The sequence below is a fragment of the Tamandua tetradactyla genome, chromosome 2 (assembly GCF_023851605.1).
Source record: "Tamandua tetradactyla isolate mTamTet1 chromosome 2, mTamTet1.pri, whole genome shotgun sequence".
Classification (NCBI taxonomy): domain Eukaryota; kingdom Metazoa; phylum Chordata; class Mammalia; order Pilosa; family Myrmecophagidae; genus Tamandua; species Tamandua tetradactyla.
The window spans coordinates 209,293,727-209,314,972 of NC_135328.1; the positions used below are offsets into that span (position 1 = coordinate 209,293,727).

The following is a 21,246-nucleotide window of genomic DNA, read 5'->3' on the forward strand; positions in this document are numbered from 1 at the left end:
ATCTGACAGTGTTAGTCTCTGGGCAGGTGTGTCTTACTTCTTCGATATTTACTGAGTACTTACCTGTGCTAGGCACTGCAACAGGCTTTTCATGCATGTTCTGATGGGATCCTGACAACAACTCTATGAAGCAGACAGTGCTAATGCCATCACCATCGTACCATTGAAGAAATGAAGTCCAGAAAGGTTTAGAGACTGCCCAAGGTCACAGAGCCTGGAAGAGATGGAGGCCAGCTTGAACCCAGTGTGTGTTGTCCTTTACCACTATGGTATTGGCTAGGGCTGAATTCACATGTGGTGTGTATGTTCTGTGTGTTTGTGTGTGTGTGCCTGAGGGTTGTTGTAACTATGTCTCTAAGTGTCACACCCCATGTGTGAACCTCTGTGTGTCTGAAGGTTGTAATTAAGTCTCTGTCATCACTATGTGTTTGTATATATGTGCCTGAGGGTTGTTGTGTCTGTATCTCTAAGTGTCACACCCCTATATGCAAATCTTTGTATGTCTGAGTGTGTATCTTTGTGTGTCTGTGGGGGAAGTAGGGGGTGTCTGTCTGAGGAGTGTCCCATCTATGTCCCTGAGTGTTCCACTTGTGTGTGTGTGTATGTCTCTGTGTGCTTGTGTGTTGTTGTGGTGTACATTTGCTTTTGTGTATCAGAGGATTGTCCTGTCTGGGACCCTGAATGTGCTGCCTCTATGGTGTGTGTGTGCAGATTGTTGTGTCTTTGTCCTGAATATTGCACCTCTGTGTGTCTGAGGGTTGCTGTGCCAGTATTATTTCTGTGTATTTGTAGGCGTGTGCATCTGGGGGTTGTCTTGTGTTCCCGAGGGCCCCGCCTCCGTGTGAGTGTACGTGGGTCTCTGTGTGTCCGTGTATCTGAGACTTATGCTGTCCGTGTGTCCGGAGCCCAGCCTGCATGCACAGCTGGCCGGGCCCCGAGCCCCGCGGGCGGAGGCCGACGGACTACAAGTCCCGGCAGCCCCGGCGGCGCGGCGGGCGGACGTGGAGCCGCAGTCGCCAGGCGGGGCTTGGGCCGCCGCAGACCCCGACTGCGGCATCGTCCGGGACGCGCCAGCCTCCGGTGCGCAGGTGCTCGGTCGCCGACTGGTCGTCCGGATCGCCTCCGCCGCAGGGCCGCGCACACGCCCGGGCCCTGGCCACGGGCCGCCGCTCCGGGGCCGGCGATGAGCGCGAGGGGCCGGCATGAGCGCAGGTGAGGGCGGGACCCCGGTCGGGGGGAGCGGGCGCGGCCCCCGCGGTTCCTGTCGTGGCGCCGGCCGCAAGGTGACACCTCCCTCCTCTTCTCCCTCCCGCCCACCGCGGGGTCGAGGGCGCAGGAGGCAGCCCCTGGACGGCCGGTGGGGATCCCCGGGCCTGTTCCCTCCGCGGTGAGGGGGTGTCGGCCCCCGGGCCCTTCCCGAGAGGCACCCCACCCCGCACACGCCACCTCCCTCCCCACCCGCCTGCCCACGGCCGGGCTGAGGTGGGAGAGGAAGTCCCGGCGCTCGGGCAAGAGGGTAACTGGGGCCAGCCTGGCAGGGCGCGGGGGAGACCGCTGCCCTCCCGCTGCCTTACCTCCCTGAGCGACGGTGTCCGGGTGGGAGCTGGCGGGAGGCCACTGCGTCCTGGGGCCTCTGGAGGTGGGGTGGGGAGGGAGCCTGAGTTGAATGGATAAATGAATGAATGAATGAATGGGGTCGGCAAGCCACGTGCCCTTAGTCCCTGGGTGAGAGCAGCCTGGGGCACAAACGCTGCTCCTAGCATTCTGCCTCAAGCCCCAGGTGCAAGGACCGTACCCCCCACCCACCCACCTTACCCATCCCGGGCCTGGTTTTCCACAGACCAGTTTAAACCCCTGCTGCAAATGGGGGCAGGTAGAGATCCCTTTACCAGAAGGGCCTCATTTCCAAGCCAGCCTCTCCCACCAGAGACTGAGTTGGGCTTCCTCTCTGCAGCTGCAGACCCCTCATCAGGGTCTCCCCTCCACGTCTCCCCTTTAACCCCCACCCCTGCAGCATCGAGTGCACCCCAGGTGAGGGGTGGGAAGGGCTGAGGAAAGTTGACCCTTGGACCCAGATCCAAAAATTGGGTACTCCTGGCAGATCCTCCCAGGATCTCCCCACCCCCCACCCACCCCCACCTGGCAGGAGAAGGGAACCCCTGGCCACAAGGGCCGCAGTGAGGGGGGAGGAAGCACGCAGCCCTGGACCACTGCCAGGTCAGCAGCAGGAAGCTGGGGCTTCCGCAGGAAATGAGAGGTTCCCAAATGGCTTTGACTCCAGCCCCTCTGGTCTGCAGAGCTGATGCTGTTGCCTCAGGGCCATGGAAGCAGAGTGGCCACAGGTCCACTTTGGCCTGTCCTGGCTGTTTAGCTTCGGGCATGTTAATTGACCTCTCAGTGCCTCATCTTTAAATGGGGAACATCACCTATACACTTTTCATTGATGACAGGAAGGATGAACCAAGAGAAATGTGTCCACTCAGATTCACTCATTTCCAGCTTCTCCCCCTTTCAGGCTGTGTGACCCTGAGCAAATGGCTTTCCCGCGCTACCTCAGTTTCCCCAGCTGTGGAGTTGGGAATAATTATAGGCCCTCTCTCAGAGTGTAATGGGTTAGTACAGTGAAGTGCTTCCACTTAGGAAGCACGTGTCAGCTGCCGTTACTCCGAAGTGCTGGTGATATCATGAAAGTATGATCGTTGCACACAGCTGCATGGGCCAGCCTGGAGGTTACCAAGAGAGGTCAGCCACCATCCTGGCCTTGGTGTCTTGGAGACTAATAAGGAGACAGCAATAAATGAGTGCAGCAAAGTGTCTTGACAGATGTCAGACAGGGAATGAGGTCCTGTGCTTGGCCTTTGCTGAGAGTCTAGAGCCTTCTATAGATGTGACTTCCTCCTTCAGGCCTCTCTCCCTTCCTTCTTTCCGGAGTTATGAAGTGATGGGTGCATGACAGACACAATGCAGGACCTCGAGGAACCACCTTAGATGCTGGGGAAAGTGGGTCAGGGTAACAAGAGATGGACCCTGGCAGGGCCCTTTAAGAAGAGATCACAGCACACAGACCCCGAGGCAGGGGAATGGACACAGTGACTCCTGGCACCTTCGAGTCCAGGCTCTTATTATGTCTGCAGAATGTGTGAACATTCATACATTCATTCAGTCAAGGGTTCCTGAGCTCAGGCCAGGCGCTGTAATGAATATTCAAGCCTGATGGCAGAGGGCTTTGGAGTGAGACAGGCCCTCTTCTAGCTGTGAAACAAGTTCATGGGCAAACTGCTTCTCTCAGGCTTTCTCATTTGTAAAGTAGGATAAGAGAGCCCACCTGGTAGGGTTACTGTTGGGGTGGGAGGAGTGGTAAAATCTTATCAACATGAGCAAAGAACCAGCTCAAGTGAGGTTCCTGTCCCTTCCCTGAGCCTGAGCTGTTGGCCTGAGGGTTAATGCACGGGAGAAGCTGTTGAATGGGCCTATGGGAGCAGTGGCGCCAGCTGCCGCTTCCAGACAGGGGGATGGGAAAGTAGAGGCAAGCCTGAGAAGTGGGTCACGGCAGAAACCACGCCTCCTTGGCATGGGATGGCAGCTGCCACTTGGACAGGCTGACGCCTCAGGCACTTCAAACACCCCGAGTGGCTGCACTCATGCTTCCCCGTCTGCCAGCTGCTTTGGGATTATCTTCCTACAGATGGGAAATGGAAGCCCAGAGAAGCCAAAGCGCTTGCCTTATGAAACACAGCATGCTTTTAAGAGACCAGGAACTCAATCAATGTTTCTGCCACTACAGTGGTTGAGAGTAGGGGCACGAGAGCCAGACTACCTGGATGGACCCAAATCCCACTTCTCTTTGGCTGAGTGACCTACAGTCAACTGACTTAACCTCTCTGGACCTCAGTTTCCTAATCTGTAAAATGGGGATACAAATAATATCCACCTTCTCTGGGTATGGTGGAGAATAAGTGAATCAGTGTAGAGCCCTTGAAACAGTGCCCGACCTGTGCTGGGCCCAGATACCCTGAGGTGCTCTTTCTCTGTACCGTCCTGTTCTAGTTTGCTAGCTGCTGGAATGCAATATACCAGAAACGGAATGGCTTTTAAAGGGGGAATTTAATGAGTTGCTAGTTTACAGATCCAAGGCCTAAAAAATGTCGCAATTAAAATAAATCTATGGAAATGTCCAATCAAAGGCATCCAGGGAAAGATACCTTGGTTCAAGAAGACCGATGAAGTTCAGGGACTCTCTCTCAAATGAGAAGGCACATAGCGAACATAGTCAGGGCTTCTCTCTTGACTGGAAGGGCACATGGTGAGTACGGCGTCATCTGCTAGCTTTCTCTCCTGGCTTTTGGTTTCATGAAGCTCCCTGGGAGGCGTTTTCCTTCTTCATCTCCAAGGGTCTCTGGCTGGTGGACTCTGCCTCGTGGTGCTGCTCTCTCTGAATCTCTCATTCTCCAAAATGTTTCTTCTTTTATAGGACTTCAGAAACTAATCAAGACCCACTCAAATGGGTGGAGACATGTCATCCCCTAATCCAGTTTAACAACCATTTTTGACTAAATCACATCAACCAGGGAGACGATCTCATTACAGTTTCAAATATACAGTATTGAATAGGGATTATTCTACCTTTATGAAATGGGATTTTGATTCAAACATGGCTTTTCTTAGGGGCATACTTCCTTTCAAACCAGCACATGCCCCTAAACCTGAGAACAGCCCAAAAGGATAAGGGACTTCCCACCAGGCCCCACTCCAAGGAGCCGTTCTCCAAGACGGCTTTAGGGCTTGGGCTGAAAAGACAGTCGGGGCCCCAGTGGTGGCTGGGACTGCTGGCGTTTTCATAAGGGCCGCACCTTGTGGATGGCAAAGGACATGCGACCCCCACATGCCAGGCCATGTCAGAGGTCCCGAGTGCTCACTTCCATGCCACCTTCCTCCTCCCCGAAGGCTGAATCAGGGAGCAGAAGAGCCCTCGGCTGCTGCTTGTCCACGAGCTCTCATCAGGAAGGGGAGGAAATGACATTCTTGCCCTGATAAGGCTCACCCAGGGACTATGTTGGCACAGACAGCAAAAGGAAAACCAGCCGGCTGACGGGCCCCACCACCCTGGGGGCCTCAGGCTGGGGTCTCTACCAGCTCAGGGGTGCACGGACCCTCGCTTCCTGCCATTCTGGCCTGGAGACTCTGTCCCTCCTTCCTGGGCCTGGCCAGAGACTCTGGTGTGTGTGTGCACGTGGTGGAGGTTTCCCAAGGTTGTGGAGAGGTGGGGGGGGTTCCTAGAGTCTTCCCAGGATGTGTGTGTGGGGAGCCGGTGGCCCCACCATTTGTCTTCTGAGTCAACCAAGTGGGCAAGGGAGGGCTGGCCCTGCCTGGAGTGGGTGTGGCCTCAGTTAGTTTGGATTTTGAGTCATCAGGTTGGGAGAGGCCTCAGAAGGCGGGCCCTGTTCTCTGAAATTGCCCACGTGTGCCCATCTGCAAAGTTAAAAGCACAGGGTCTGGAATCCGGCTTCCCGGCTCCACCCTTTGCTGATTGGTCTCTGCATCTGCCCCTCAGTCCCCTGGCATGTTAATCAGCATCTAGCTCATAGCGTTGCTGGGAGCAATGCACGTTAACGCTTAGACCAGCTCTACCCCCTGGGAAGTGCCCGCTGGATGTCAGGGGCTCTTAGTATCGTTATTACTCTAGTCACTGTTGCCATTATTCTGTGGACAATTGGGGCTGGCAGAGGAGAAGGCAAAGACTGCTTGGTCTGACGAGGCTACATGGCTCCTGTCCACACGGTGTCTCTGGGTGTCATAGCAGAGCAGTGGAAAGTATAAACCTGGAGTCAGCCTGCCTGGGCATGCGTCCTGGCACGACCATGTCCTGGCTGTGTGATCCTGGGCACGTTACTTAACTTCTGTGAGCCTCATTTTCTTCTTTAAAAAGCAGATGGTAATTGTAGGGTTACTAGGTTAGCCGTGCAAAGGCGAGAGCAGATCCCTACGTGATGAGCACATAGTGGCTTTTATAGTTCTTGGTGGGCTCCAAGAAGCTACACGCATAAATATTTGGGGACAGAGCTGCCAGGGGACTAGGGACATTCTAACTGTAACCGTTGCCTGGGGCACTCTGGTGGAGACTTTTAGATCAGGCCTCTGAAGGGCTTAGGTTGGGGAGTGGAGCAGAGAGCCCAGAAAATCAAACCTTCCGGCCTTGCAGCCTGTCCCTGACCCTGCTTGGCTTCCCATGGCCCCCTCTCCACCCTACAGAACTGATCTAGCAGGGCTAGGGAGGAGCCCAGGCTTCTGTGTGTCCAACAGGCCCTGCAGATGGCTTGGTTGCAGGGGTCCAGGGACCACACTTGGAGAAACCCTGACCTAGAGGCTGTTCAAGGTTGGAGGTAGTTAGGACACCCCCACACACACACACACACACACACACACACGCACATGACTTTGGGGCCCCAGAACACCCACTGTGTTTCTGCCCTGCTAGGACCATAGCTGGTAAGGGGCACAAGAGAAACATGAATTTCCTCGATGGAACTGCCTGGTGCTGTTCCCTGAGCCTCAGTTTACCCATCTCTAGGATAGGGGTGAAAATAGCCTCTGCCTCACAGTGGGTTAATTAAGGAACCCTGGTGACTATCTAGCTGGGCTGCACAAGGCAGCTTTTCTCCTCCAACCTGGGGTCAGCTCTCCCCCGCTTCCTCCCCACACTCAGTTGTGGGTCTCTCCCTCCTCACCTTTGGAGGGGACCATGAGCTCCCAGCTGCCCCTCTCCTGGCTTCTCTGCAGACCTGACATTTTACCAGTCTGGACTCGGCTTCTCAGCATCTTGTGGCTTCCAGGCCCACACTGGGCTCGGGTATTAAACGAGGGCAATAAGCCTTGATCCCTGCCTCTGGGTGGGGGCCTGAGGAGGAGGGGACAGTTGGGACACAGAGCCGCAAGGACTCTTAGCAGCTGGAGGAACTCAGGGTGCTCCGCAGGCCCGCCCCCCAATTCTTGGCCCAGTAGGAGAGAAGCAGACACCCAAGGAAATAAAACATTACTAGTAAGAACCCACAGCAGCCACCGCTAACAAGCCACAAAGGCTTGCGCTATTGGATTAATGGGACCAGGTTCTGAAATGACCGTGTTTATTGTGTTCCACGAAGTAGGCAGAGGAGGTGCCTCCCCGCCAAGGGCCTTTCTCCTTCCCACCCACAGACAGCAGCCCTCTCGCGGGCAACCCGCCCGCCGGCTATGGGACCCTGACGATAGAGACATCTATAGATCCCCTCAGCTCCTCAGTTTCATCCGTGGTACGTGGGTGGGGGCTGGCGGGGCAAGGGGGACGCTCCGGGCGGGAGGGAGCCCCAGACCCCAGGCTGCGCGCTGCAGCACCTGCGCTCCCCGCTGTGTGCGCAGAGGCTCAGCGGCTACTGCGGCAGTCCATGGAGGGCCATCGGCTATCACACCGTGGTCTGGCTGATGGCTGGGATCCCTTTGCTGCTGTTCCGGTGGAAGCCCCTCTGGGGGGTGCGGCTGCGGCTGCGGCCCTGCCACCTGGCCCGCGCCGAAACACTCGTCATCGAAACAAGAGACAAAGAGGTGAGAGCCAGGCCAGGCGGGGCAGCCTGGGGCTGGGAGGGGGCTGCCAGAGGGGTGGAGGGACGCCCGGGCTCTCAGCCCAAGCTGGCCGCTGACTTTCCTTAGGCTGGTGGTTCCCTTCCTGGACCTCAGGCAGAGGGGTAGGTCAGATGGCTGCCGAGGGCATCACCTGTGGCCTTGACCTTTGCTTTTTCCAGCAGCTCTCTGCCCACCCCCGGGTGGTGGGATGGGCCTGGGGGGGTGGGTGGGAGAAGGTGTCTCCTCCAGAACTGAGCCCCCAGCTCTGTGTTCCAGGCTAGTTCTTGGCAGTTCTACACCGTCCAGGTGCAGACCGAGACCATCGGCGAGGGCAGGTGAGGTGGCCCCTTCGCCCCTTCCCAGAAGCCCCTGCTCTCCCATCCCACACACAGGCTCTGATACTGGTGCCTCCCATCTCAGAGAGGATGGTGGCTCCGTGGGGGAGCTGGGGGTGCTGGGAAGTAACCCTCACCCCCCTCCCCAGCCTGGGGCTGCTCCCACAGGTCCAGCCAGAGGACGGCCGGAGCCAGGTGGCTGTGGGGGCCGTACCGGAAGGGGCCTGGGAGGACACCGCGCGGCTGCACGGGAAGGAGGAGGCAGTGAGTGGACAGCCGGGTTCTGGGCCTCAGGCGCACACCCTGTGCGATGGGGATCGGACTCCACATTCTCTGAACACTTGCTGCTGCGGTTGCCCTGACTGCCTGGGATGCTGGCATCAGCACTCTACACTCCCCAGCCCCTCCCTGCCCCTCCCCGACACTGACCCCTGTCCTCTGTCCCCCCCCCCATACCCCTCATTCTTCCTGGGGCCCAGGCATCCTCCACCCCCACCGGCCTCTCGTCTCTCCCACCCAGAAGCATGTGCTGCGGTACTACCTCTTCCAGGGCCAGCGCTACGTCTGGATCGAGACCCAGCAGGCCTTCTGCCAAGTCAGGTAGGTGTCGGGGCCGGAGCGATGCTGCACTAACCCTAAGGTGGGCAGGGGAGGGGGCGGAAGCAGCCTGGCCTGGGCGTCCAGGAGCCTGGGCTCCTCCGCTCATCACTTCTGCTTTTACCTTCATGGCCTTGGGCAAGTTTCTGAGCCTCTGCAGCCTTGGGGACTCTATCCATAAAAGAGTGATAAAGATACTCTCTGCCTCCTGGAGTTGTTTTGAGGGTGAAATAGATCATGATTTATGTAAAATTTAGCACAGAGTCTGGCCCAAGGTGGCCACCACTGCAGGGATGACAATCAGACCGTCTGTTTGGGTTCTTGTCCCTGCTGTACCATCTACTAAGTGCTTAACAAACATCTGACATCCCCCTAAGCAGTCCCTGAGACCACGATTAGATGGCAGGGGGTTGTTTGAAAGGCGATCCTAGGAAACCACCAGGGAAGTGAGGCGAGGTTGGGAAGGCAGCCAGCGAAGGGGGTGTTTCCCCAGTGGCTGCCGTGAGCCTGGAGCTCAGCCCCATCAGGGATCAGGTTGAACTGTTGCAGGGCACACACCTTGGTGCTCCCTCCCGCGAAGAGGGAGGAGGTGAGCGTGTTCACCCATCCAGCGGCAGGCGGCGGCTGCAGGGACATTCACCTCAGCACTCAAGAGTTTGCCCGGCCCTTGGGCAGAGCATTACCCACATGCCCTCACATAAAGTCAGGTGTTGGCAGAAAGCTGCCGTGGCACGCAGAGCTGAGCGTGGAAGGGCTGTGGATGTGGCGCCAGCAGCCTCTACTGCATAATAAAAAGAGTAATAGCAAAAATTGCTGGCAGTGTGTCTCTTGGGAGGGGCCAGGCACTGTCTGAAGCATTTTGCATAGTTTATCTCATTTCTCATTTAATCCACTCGTAGCCCTGAGGGAGGCGCTGTCACTGCCCCCATTTTACAGAAGAGGAAACTGAGGCACAGGGAGAATAAGTGATTTGCCAAAGGCATCATCATTGTAAATGAGTAATAACTGATGTGCCTCACCATTCATATTGTCTTCATCATCATCTCATTGTTCTTTCTTGGCCAGATGGTTTGGGGCCCAATCAGAGGAACAAAAGGAAAAAGTTCAGCCCTGAGGCAGAGAGGGGCCTGCTTCCTCCCAGGAGCTTAGTGTGGAAGGGGTCTGGAGCCCCAGGTCCCTGGCCTGCATAGGGTGGGGCATGCAGAGCCAAGGCCCCACCCCCCCACCCCCATCACCCACACGTGTCCCCTCCCTACCCTGCCAGCCTGCTGGACCGTGGCCGCACCTGTGATGACATCCACCGCTGCCGCACTGGCCTGGGCCTCCAGGACCACACTCTGAGGTAGGTGCTGCCCTGGGCCAGGGGTGCCGTGAGAGCTAGGGGCCCCTATCTGGCCCCTGTGATGTGGCCTTTCTGAGTCACCTGCCATCTCTGGGCCTTACTTTCCCCCACTGCAAGATGCAGAGCTCTGTCGCTCCTGGAGGGTCCATCTGCCACAGCCCCACCCAAGTGACGGCTTGGCCACTTCCCTTCTTACAGGCAGGCCTTCTACGGCCCCAACACGATCAGCGTACCGGTCAAGTCCTACCCCCAGCTGCTGGTGGATGAGGTAGGGCTGACCCTGGGCGCCCTCAGCCAGGCGCTCGCCTTCTCTGGGCCATTATTCAGTGGCAGACCAGACCGAGGCGTTAGAGGTTCCAGTCGGAGCCTGGGCTGGAGAGGGGGCTCTGCACGTGAGGCCGAGAAGTAAGCCCACACTGCCTACGGACCAGGAGGCTTGCTGAGAGCGCAGACCCCCTGGGCCCCTTCCATGAATTAGCCACTTTTGTTCTCCCCACAGCCTCCGGAGGCGGGGACTGAGGACTGGACTTAGCTCACACAGGAGGAGCTCAGGCTTTGGAGGGGGCATGTGATAGAGCCGGGTCACACAGGGGCAAAGGGAAGCCAGTGACCCAGACATGTCCAGAGTTAAATGTGGCAATCCCACTACCCTGACCCAGGGGCAGGCACCGTGAAAGGGAGGGGATGTGGGCTCGTGTGGCTTTAGGCTGTCCTTCTATGCCTCAGTTTCTGGATCTGTTAAATAGAGCTGATGGTATCACCTGTCTTGTGGAATTGTGACAATTGTGTGACACTTAGATAAAGGCCTTCATGGGTGCCTGGCCAATGTCCTCTTAGAGCGGCGGGTCGGGGAGAGGGGGCCGCGAGAGACTTCTCCTGGTATGGGGTCAGACCAGGAGCGGACTATGGAGCAGACCTGGAGAGAGGCCTGGCTTTAGTCTTCTGGCAGCAGCCCAGCCCCTGTGCTCGGGCTGGCCAGTGGCCAGGTGGGCAGGGGAGATGTGGGCCCTGACTCTGCCTCTCTGCTCCCCCAGGCCCTGAACCCCTACTATGGCTTCCAGGCCTTCAGCATCGCACTGTGGCTGGCCGACCACTACTACTTATATGCCCTGTGCATCTTCCTCATCTCTGCCGTTTCCATCAGTCTGGCGCTGTACAAGACCAGAAAGGTGGGGGGTGGGGGGTGCAAGGCAGCCAGGGGTGGGGGGTAGGGCAGGTGGGCCCCCAGCAGGATCCCTGCCAGCCCACTCCCTTCTTGTCCCCCTGCCCACAGCAAAGCCAGACCCTGAGGGACATGGTGAAGCTGTCCATGCGGGTGCACGTATGCCGGCCTGGGGGAGGTGAGGACCTGGGGGCACAGGGGTTGGGGGGGGGGCTGGAGTCCAAGCCACAGTCATGCTGAGGTTCCTGCTTGCCCTGCAGGGGAGGAGTGGATGGACTCCAGCGAGCTGGTGCCAGGAGACTGCCTAGTCCTGCCCCAGGAGGGTGGGCCGATGCCCTGTGATGCCACCCTGGTGGCAGGAGAGTGTGTGGTCAACGAGAGCTCCCTGACAGGTGTGTCCCCCAGTCCCTGGCCCTCTGCACCTCCTTCCCTGCACCCAAACCCCTCGGCCTCACATCAGAAATGTTACTGTGCATTTTCTTTTCTTTTCCTTTTTCTCTCAAGTAATAAGGTTTCGGTGCTTGCTAGACTTGCACCCTTAGGCCACATTCCCTAACCTCCCCGTGCCTCATTTTTCTCTTCTGTAAAATGGGCTGTTATTCGTTCCTGCTGATAGGGTTGTGCAGAGTGCCCAGAAGAGTAAATGTTCAGAGTAGCACCAGCATATGTGACCTGTTCCATATAATATCAACCTTCTGGTTATAAAATTTCCAAGCCACATAGGAGAAGGTGGAGTCCAAAAGGGAAGGGGAGGTCCCCTTCAAACTGTCCCTGACTGTCCTCCCCCAGCCTCTCCCCAGGGGCAGCACTGTCAAGGAGCTGAGGTGTCCCTTCCAAGTCTGGTTCTGAGCGTTTATATAACCTGTGTGCACATAGCAATTACATCACGCTTTGTGGATTCTATGCTTTGCTTTTTCACCTAAGCAGTATGTACCGTGGCCATTTTCCACAGGCACATAGCACCCTCCCTTACCGTCCCTGCAGCCTGTGAGTGCGCAGCTCAGGTGCATTATACCTGCCTGAACCCGTCCACCACCAAAACCTATTTGGTTTGTGGGTTCTCAGTCATTGCAAATAATGACACAGTGAGCAGCCTTGTCCCGCGTCTCTCTCTATATGTGCAAGTGTTTGTTTCTCTGGAATGTGTTAGACGTTGGTGGTGGTGGTTTTCCCAAAGAGGGTTTCTGGCTAGTTTTATTTTTATGATGACAGCAGTAGGTATAACTAATGGGGGTTGAATGACCCTGGTCCTCCACAAATTTTGTCCACACCTACCTCACCTGTCCACCTTTTGGAGAGCAGAGACAGTACTTGGTTTGTCCCTGAGTCCTTCCCGGGGATCTGTATATAGTAGGCACTCAATAATTTCATCGTCACAGGCACATCGGAAGGAATTGCTTTCCCTTTGCCAGGCAGCAGCTAGAGGTTAATTAATAGTTTTAATTATAAAAGTTTAATTATGGAAGTAATATGTGCTTGGTTTTAATTCCAATATGAGAAAGTGTGTTCCCCTACTCCCTCCCTCCACACTAGACATGCCTGTGCACATACACACACATGTGATTTCCTGAAGAAATGGCTCCTGGTAACTGACTGGCACATTTCCTCCTAGGATTATCTCATGTCTTTACACCATTTGCACTCTCTGAGCCTCAGTTTCTCCTTTGTAAAATGGGAATGATGATTTCTTCTTCACACATGTTTACAAAAGTTAAATGAGACCTTGGGCTTATGAAACAATTTTACATAAAACTCTCGGTTTGGGCTCAGGGAAGGAGTGATATGGAGGCCACTGTGGGCCTCATGCTGCCTCACTCCTAGGGGAGAGTGTTCCAGTATTGAAGACATCCCTGCCAGAGGGGCCAGTGCCCTACTGCCCAGAGAGCCACCGGCGGCACACGCTCTTCTGTGGGACCCTCATCTTGCAGGCCCGGGCCTACGTAGGACCCCGTGTCCTGGCGGTGGTGACCCGGACAGGTATGAGTCAGGGAAATGGGGAGGGATACTGGGCTCACCACCCACCTCTCCTTGGGTCCAGTTTCCCCATCTGTAATAGAGTTGGGCAAGACTGGGCTTAAGCATTGAAAGGTCTACAGAAGCCCAGCAGTTTATAAATGCAGGTGTGGGCAGGGAGGAGTCTACCTCTTTTCAGAGAAGCAACTGCTACACAGCCCCATCAGATTTGTGCCAGGGGATGGCACCCAGTGTCACCAGACATGACTATTTCAGGAAAAACCATATATCTGGATTTTAAGGGAAACAACTTAATTATTGGATGCTGGCCACTAATTCAATGTTTTAAAAAAGCCTCTGAGGGCTGGGGAAGGCCTGTGAGCCATCATTTGTGACCTCTGAACTGGGTGATTGCTACCGGCAGCAAACCCAGAGGTTCAGATGGGGTGGGATAGTGGCTGGAAGAGCTATCCTAACCCTTGACCTCCCCTGCCTTGGTTTCCCTGTCTTTTTCCCAGGATTCTGCACAGCTAAAGGGGGACTGGTAAGCTCCATCTTGCATCCCCGGCCCATCAACTTCAAATTCTACGAACATAGCATGAAGTTTATAGCTGCCCTTTCTATCCTGGGTGAGTATCCCCCTGCACCCACTCTGCTTGTGGCCTCCGAGCCCTTGTCTCAGATCCCACTCAGTCCCTTGCTCTATCTTTGCAGCCCTCCTTGGCACCATCTACAGCATATTCATCCTCTTTCGCAACCAGGTAAGTCTCGGGGTCCAGGTGGGACTGCCAGCTGGGCCCAGGTCTGACCAAGCCTGGCCCTTGGCCTGCATGGTATCTCCTGCCAGGTACCCATAAATGAGATTGTGATCCGAGCTCTGGACCTGGTGACTGTGGTGGTGCCACCTGCCCTGCCAGCTGCCATGACTGTGTGCACGCTCTACGCCCAGAGCCGGCTACAGAAACAGGGCATCTTCTGCATCCACCCACTGCGCATCAACCTAGGGGGCAAGCTGCGGCTGGTGTGTTTTGACAAGGTGGGGGGTGTAGGGGGGAGATGGGGGTGCCCACAGATACCCTCAGACACCTCGGCCAGACCTCCACCCCTGCATTATTCATTCAGCAGCATTGACTGATGGCCTGCAGGAGGGGTTAAAACGCCCAGGGGAAACTCACCTGGCTCCTACCCTCCTTAGGCTCATGGTCTGACAGTGAAATGCCAGGAACAATTTATTCATTTGTTCAAGAAACACTGGGGGCTACTATGTGCCCAATGCTGCTCATGGCGCTGGGGACCCAGCAGTGACCGAGGCTGATTGGCTGATTTTAGTTGTGCCTCCCACCCCAGATGGTGGTGGGTTATACAAAGGAAGCACGTAGGGTAACACAATAGATGGTTATGGGGGCACTTGCTTGGAGACCATGGCAGCCACAGAAGACTGCTCTGAGTAGAGCCCCAGTAACCTAAGTGGGTAGGCCCCTCGGAGACGTGGGGCAGGGCAGGGCAGGCAGGGGACAAGTGTGCAAAGGCACTGAGGTAGGAAACAGTTTGTCTCTTTCGAGGAACAGAATGTGTGACTAGAGCTTGGTGAACAGCGGGGCAAGCAGGGCGAGATAAGGCAGCGGGTCCCCGATCTGGCCAGTGGGGCCTGGTGGGGAATTTGGGGAATTTGAATGTTATTCTAAGAGTACCAGGGGACACAGAGTTTTTAAACTGAGATGGGAGTACCAGGCTAGCAAAGTAATCAGATGTGTAAGTGGGCAGTGGGAGCAAACTGAGAAATGCAGGCATTCATTCATTCATTCATTTACTTAATCATTTATGCATGCACTCATGGGCCAGGTCTCGCAGGTACCACAGTGAACAGGAGGTTGGGGGGGTATGCAGAGAAGTCATGGATCAGAACCCAAAGCAAAGACCACCTGACCCAGTCTTGGGAGTTTAGGAAGACTTCCTGGAGGAAATGATGCTAAAGAAATAGCAAGGAGTTGGGGAGGGTAACCTGAGCAGAAGGAACAGCATGTGCAAAAGTCCAGAGGCAAGAAAGGGGCCTATTCTGGCTCCAGCTCTGGCTGCTGGTGTTTCCCTAGGTATAGCACAGCCTGGGGCAGGGGTGTCCAGTTTGGCAGGACCCAAATCTTTCACTGTCCTGACTCTTCTCCCTTGCAGACAGGCACCCTCACCGAAGATGGCTTGGATGTGATGGGCGTGGTGCCCCTGAAGGGGCAGCTGTTCCTGCCACTGGTGCCAGAGCCCCGCTGCCTGCCCCCAGGACCCCTACTCCGGGCACTGGCCACCTGCCATGCCCTCAGCCAGATCCAGGATACCCCAGTGGGCGACCCCATGGACCTCAAGATGGTGGAGTCTACCGGCTGGGTGAGGAGGCCAAGCAGTGCAGCCCCCTGCCTCTGAGCAGCTGGGCCCTACCTAACCTGACCTTGTCTTTTTTTTTTTTTTTTTTTTTTTTTTTTTTTTTTTTTTTTTTAAAGGAAAGACAGAGAGAAGGAAGGAAGGATAGAAGGAAGGAAGGAAGGAAGAAAGGGAAACATTTTTAAACATTTTCTTGTTTTATTGTATTCTGTTTCTCCGTTTTTGTTACATGGGCTGGGGCCGGGAATCGAACCGAGGTCCTCCGGCATAGCAGGCAAGCACTTTGCCCGCTGAGCCACCGCGGCCCGCCCACCTGACCTTGTCTTCATTCTAGACCTTGGTAGGGTGCTCCCTGTTCTGCCAGCCAGTGATAATTTGAGTGGCGAGGCTTCGTGCTAAGGACCTACTATTTGCAGTACTGCTGCGCATGCCTTGTCTCACTTGCTCCTCCCATTATCCTTGGAAGAAGTTTAATACTTAATGCACATGGAGGAAATGGGGGCTGAGGGAGATTTAAAATAACTTGTCCAAGGTCACCCAGGTGTAGGTGGCAAAGCCAGAGTTTGAACTTGGGCCCACCCAACTCTTAAGTCCCAGTTCCTAACTTCTCCCATGAAGGAAGTCTTCCAGGAGTCCAACTTGCATCTCGCCCGCTGCCTCTCAGCATGAATGAAGGATTGGCTGCCCCAGGCCAAAACAGTGCCTGGCACCCTAGCTGCCAACCTTCTTTGCCTGCCTCCCAGGTCCTGGAAGAGGAGCCAGCTGTGGACTCAGCATTTGGGACCCAGGTCCTGGCAGTGATGAGACCCCCACTTAGGGAGCCCCAGCTGTCAGGAACAGTGAGCCAAGGGTGTGCCTGTAGGGTATGGGCTTGGTGGGGTGGGCTTCACAGGCCAACCACTCAGTGGCTCTCCACCCCTGCAGGAGGAGCCCGCAGTGCCTGTCAGCATCCTCTGCCGCTTCCCCTTCTCCTCAGCCCTGCAACGCATGAACGTGGTGGTGGCCTGGCCAGGGGCTGCCCAGCCCGAAGCCTATGTCAAGGGCTCCCCTGAGCTGGTAGCTGGCCTCTGCAACCCTGAGACAGGTGAACAGGGCAGCTATGAGATGCCATGGGCCAGGCATTGGCACAGATTGGGGTAGATACTCCCCCTCTTTCTCTACCCCCACCTTCTCTCCCCAATGACACCTGCCTCTCCCTGGCAGTGCCTGCTGACTTCGCCCAGATGCTACACAGCTACACGTCCGCCGGCTACCGTGTCGTTGCCCTAGCCAGCAAGCCACTGCCCATCGCACCCAGCCTGGAGGCAGCTCAGCATCTGAGGAGGTGAGTCTGTCCTGCCACCACACCCTGTGAGGACCAAGCCTCTGTGTAGGCAGGGGCAGAGCCTGGGGGACGACCTCTGATCTGGATCTGTCTACCCTTAGGGACACCGTGGAACGGGAACTGACCCTCCTGGGGCTGCTGGTCATGAGGAACCTGCTGAAACCACGGACGACACCGGTCATCCAGGCTCTGCGGGGGACCTGCATTCGCACCGTCATGGTCACAGGTACCAGCCAGCAGGGCCTGGGTCAGGAGGGCAGAGATGAGGGGTCCCATGACCCTTCCTGGGGCGTCTTTTGGGACCTTCCTTCAGGCTGGTCCTTTGCAGAGATCCTTGGGGTCTTTATGATATCCCTCCAGAGGGGTGAGGGGGGTGAGGCTCGAAGGAGTTGAGGGGCTTCCAAAGAGCCCAGTCTGTCTCCCAACCCAGCTTCTCCCCTGCTGTGGCCCTCCCAGTTCTAGTTTCCACCTCTGTGAAATGGGGGTGATGATGTCACCCTCAAAGGTTGTGAGAGTTTCGTGGAGTAAGAAAAAGGGAAGATTCCAGCCGGGCTGACTCAGCAGTAGCTCGATAGTTCTGTATCCTTCCCTTTTCGTCCCCACCCCTCTGCACACACACATACCCTTCCCAGCAAAAGTCCCCCGCAGTCTGGAGGGTCTGAGTCTAAGGACCTCCTGTACCTCACTTCATAGGTGGAACTGAGGTTCAGAGTTGATAACTTGCCCAGCTAGTGGGTGGCAGACTAGGTATCCGGCCCATTTTCCAGTCTGTTGGTGTCAGGGTGGGATGGCCTCCCTAAACAGTAATGGGTCCTGACCATGCTCCTAACCCCCAGGGGACAACCTGCAGACTGCAGTCACTGTGGCCCAGGCATGTGGCATGGTGGGCCCCCAGGAGCATCTGGTCATAGTCCACGCCACACCCCCAGAGCGGAACCAGCCTGCTTCCCTCGAGTTCCTGCCAGTGGAATCCTCCCCAGCCATGAATGGGGCTAAGGTGAGGCTGACCCAGAGTTCAGGCCCCATCCCACCTGATGACCCTACCCTTCTTTCATCCAACCCTGGTCCCAGTTTTCTGGGGTGGGCAGGGGGAGCTGAGCTGAGCTTCCTGGGACCCCAGGATCCTGGTCAGGCCACAAGCTATACCATGGAGCCAGCCGCCCAGTCCTGCCACCTGGCCCTCAGCGGATCCACCTTTGGTGTCCTTGTGAAGCACTTCCCCAAGCTGTTGCCCAAGGTAGGACCGCCCCAGCCTCCCCATCACCCCTACCCTCCCCCTGTTCTGCTCCCTCTCCTCAGCTCTCCCCCATGGCCGTCTCAGCCCTCCTCTCCTCTCCTGATGCTCCCAGGTTCTGGTACAAGGCACTGTCTTTGCCCGCATGGCACCTGAGCAGAAGACATTGCTGGTGTGCGAGCTGCAGAAACTTCAGTGAGTGCTGGGTGGCGAATGTAGCCCAGGGGGTCCCAAAGGGAGTGAACTCATCCAACCTCCTTCCTTGGGCCTTAGAGAGACATCACCCTCAGAAACAGCCCAGGCAGGTCTTCCTGAGTCTGCCAGGCTAAAAGTAACCATGGCTGGATGTTCCGAGCCCTCCTCTATGCCGGGTATTGTGAGGCATTAGGGATCCTCTATCCTCTTTCTCCCCACCTGGAGGTGGCAGGAATCCTTTCCAGCTGGGGAGGCGAGGTGGGTTGCAAGGGGTCAGCAGCCAGCCAGGGGTCTCGAGCTCAGCTAGGGTGTGGGCCTGGACCGCACCTGCCCACCTCTGTCCCCAGGTACTGCGTGGGCATGTGTGGGGATGGCGCCAACGACTGTGGGGCCCTGAAGGCGGCCGACGTGGGCATCTCCCTCTCGCAGGCCGAGGCCTCTGTGGTCTCGCCCTTCACCTCGAGCCTGGCCAGCATCGAGTGTGTGCCCATGGTCATCAGGTGAGGCGGGCAAGGGGCTGGCAGGCCTAGGCTCTGCCAGTGTGCAGACAGGGGATGCCCACACCTCCTCTTCCCCAGGGAAGGTCGATGTTCCCTCGACACATCATTCAGTGTCTTCAAGTACATGGCCCTGTACAGCCTCACCCAGTTCATCTCTGTCCTGATCCTCTACACGGTGAGTGTCTGCAGAGGTTCACTCCCAGAGCCGTGCCCGAGGGCCCACCCGGTGCCAGGCCCAGGGAGAGGGTGTGCAGCAGTGTGGTTGGGGAGGGGGGCAGGTTCTGGAGCAGATAATGGGGGCCTGGATCCTGATTCTGCCACTTGCTAGCTGGGTGGCTGGAGCAATTCCTGAGCCTCAGATTGTGAGGTTTGGATAAGGTGATGGGGACATAGAGCCTGGCACACAGTAGGTCCTCAGGCATGGGAGAAGCTGTCATGTACTAACATTTTGTCCCTGTCCTCTGGGAGCTCCCTGTCTTCAGGGGAAACTGAGGCAGATCCCAGGCCTGGGCAAGGAGGGTGGAGGCAGAGGTGAGACAGAACCAAAGCCCCTTCCCCTGCCACTTTTTTACAGATCACCCACTTCCCCAGCCAGTTCGTTCCACCCCAGATCATGGCAGCACCTCCTTTCTCCTGCTCTGAGCGGTCCTATCTGGTCCCTGCTAAAGGCAGGAGATCTCATGGGACGGTGTCTGCACTGGGTCCACCTGAAATCTAGGAGGTTCTTGAGGTCAGGACCTCTGTCTCCCTCCCACCTGGTCCTGGTACTAAAGAAGCTTTGTACAGCTGTGCCTTTAATCCCCCTTCAGGCTGGGAGTTCCCTGAGGGCAGGGACAACCGCCTCAGATGATCTCATGTAAGCTTCAGAGCTTGGCAGCATGCCTGCTCCATCAGACTAGGGGAGGGACTCTCTGAGGCAGGGCAGGGCTTCCTGCATCAGGTTAGAGCTCTGGCACGATCAGGATCTGTGCCTCCTCTGTCAGGCTGGAGGCTTCCCAAGAGCAGGAACACCCTGCCTCCCTCAGATTGGAGGGCAGGAGCACATCAGAGGGGACAGCCTTCCCCATCAGACTGAGGAGAAGAGCTCTCCGAGGGCCAGAGCTAGGCACAAGCCAGAACTCAGTTTCCCCGCTGCCCACCCCTCCCCTGCCCACAGATCAACACCAACCTGGGCGACGTGCAGTTCCTGGCCATTGACCTGGCCATCACCACCACGGTGGCCGTGCTCATGAGCCGCACGGGGCCGGCGCCGGGGCTGGGGCGGGCACGGCCTCCGGGGGCCCTGCTCAGCGTGCCGGTGCTCAGCAGCCTGCTGCTGCAGGTGGCCCTGGTGGCCGGCGTGCAGCTGGGGGGCTACTTCATGGCCGAGGCCCAGCCCTGGTGAGTAAGGGAGCCTCCCAGCCCCGCCTCCCCCCCTCCCCCCCCACACACTCTCCTGAGCCCTGGTCCCTGCACCCCCAGGTTTGTGCCTCTGAACAGGACAGTGCCCGCGCCAGACAACCTGCCCAACTATGAGAACACGGTGGTCTTCTCTCTGTCCAGCTTCCAGTACCTCATCCTGGCCGCAGCCGTGTCCAAGGGGGCCCCCTTCCGCCAGCCGCTCTACACCAACGGTGCTGCGGGTGGGGGGATGCGGGCGTGGCGCGGGGAGGGGGCCCCAGGGGCCGGGGGCTCTGGCTGAGTGAGGACCCTCGGGGCAGAGGGAGAGGCAGGTGGAGGAAGAGGGGGGTGTGGCTCCTTGGCCTGACGGACTCACCCACCCCCAGTGCCCTTCCTGGTGGCCCTGGCGCTCCTGGGCTCCGTCCTGGTGGGCCTCATCCTGGTCCCCGGCCTCCTGCAGGGGCCGCTGGTGCTGAGGAACATCGCCGACACTGGCTTCAAGCTGCTGCTGCTGGGCCTGGTGGCCTTCAACTTGGTGGGGGCTTTCATGCTAGAGGTGGGGCCCGCCCAGGGCTAGGGATGGGCAGGGGGTGGGGCTCACCCCAGCTGACCCCCCCCAACACACCTTCCTACCCACTGCCGCCCTCTGCAGAGCGTGCTGGACCAGTGCCTCCCGGCCTGCCTGCGGCAGCTCCGGCCCAAAAGGGCCTCCAAGAAGCGCTTCAAGCAGCTGGAGCGCGAGCTCACTGAGCAGCCCTGGCCACCACTGCCCGCCGGCCCCGTGAGGTAGTGCAGACCCTCCCAGCACACAGGACTCGGGAATGCCCTGCCTCCTAGCTGCGACTGGACCCGTCTCCCACAGATGGCCCGAGCACCGCCACCACCTCCTGCAGCCCTGAGGTTGGCGGTCATCACTCTCCTGCCCCACGTGTGCCCCAGCCTTGCCCTCCCTGCCCACCCTGGGGAAGGGCCGACCCAGTTCAGACCTCTCCATGTAGAGAGCAGCCTCCACTTCCACTCAGAGCTGCTGTCAGTGTAGCAAATAAAGTTGTAGTATTTTCCTTGCTCAGCCGTGCATGTCTCGAACCTCAGCACCTCCCACCTGCCCATCTGCCCAGGAGGAAGCGTACACCTCTCAGGTGCCCAGTTGGCAGCCCCCCGCTTAGGTCTGAACCTGGTGCTCCTGATTTTTCCAATCACATTGGACAACTCCCCTCTCCAGGCCTCAGTTTCCTCTTTTGACATTAATATCTCCTCTAGG

General features: G+C 57.3%; 1 protein-coding gene across 2 annotated transcripts; it reads left to right on the plus strand.

The window, feature by feature from the left end:
- The first annotated feature begins 1,024 nt into the window (after positions 1 to 1,024).
- On the plus strand, positions 1,025 to 21,046 carry ATP13A2 (ATPase cation transporting 13A2). 2 transcript variants are annotated; one of them, XM_077151114.1, is made up of 29 exons: positions 1,025 to 1,212; positions 7,192 to 7,286; positions 7,393 to 7,575; positions 7,870 to 7,928; positions 8,078 to 8,192; positions 8,449 to 8,528; positions 9,790 to 9,867; positions 10,066 to 10,135; positions 10,902 to 11,036; positions 11,141 to 11,207; positions 11,290 to 11,421; positions 12,851 to 13,006; positions 13,501 to 13,611; positions 13,697 to 13,743; positions 13,830 to 14,018; positions 15,152 to 15,358; positions 16,096 to 16,191; positions 16,277 to 16,436; positions 16,556 to 16,676; positions 16,778 to 16,902; positions 17,513 to 17,673; positions 17,797 to 17,913; positions 18,026 to 18,105; positions 18,453 to 18,605; positions 18,684 to 18,780; positions 19,762 to 19,985; positions 20,067 to 20,218; positions 20,372 to 20,541; positions 20,638 to 21,046. In XM_077151114.1, the coding sequence occupies exons 1-29, from the start codon at positions 1,203 to 1,205 to the stop codon at positions 20,773 to 20,775; spliced, it is 3,528 nt and encodes a 1,175-aa protein (XP_077007229.1). In that variant the 5' UTR covers positions 1,025 to 1,202; the 3' UTR covers positions 20,776 to 21,046. The 2 variants fall into 2 exon arrangements, with proteins under 2 accessions (XP_077007229.1, XP_077007230.1); XM_077151115.1 differs by having other exon boundaries at positions 20,446 to 20,541.
- Positions 21,047 to 21,246: the final 200 nt, after the last annotated feature.

What these genes read in the sequence shown, in the direction of transcription:
- ATP13A2 (XM_077151114.1), top strand. An exon ending in TCATCCTCTTTCGCAACCAG is followed by an intron (nt 13,744 to 13,829) that starts GTAAGTCTCGGG and finishes ATCTCCTGCCAG; the next exon opens with GTACCCATAAATGAGATTGT. An exon ending in TGCGAGCTGCAGAAACTTCA is followed by an intron (nt 18,106 to 18,452) that starts GTGAGTGCTGGG and finishes CTCTGTCCCCAG; the next exon opens with GTACTGCGTGGGCATGTGTG.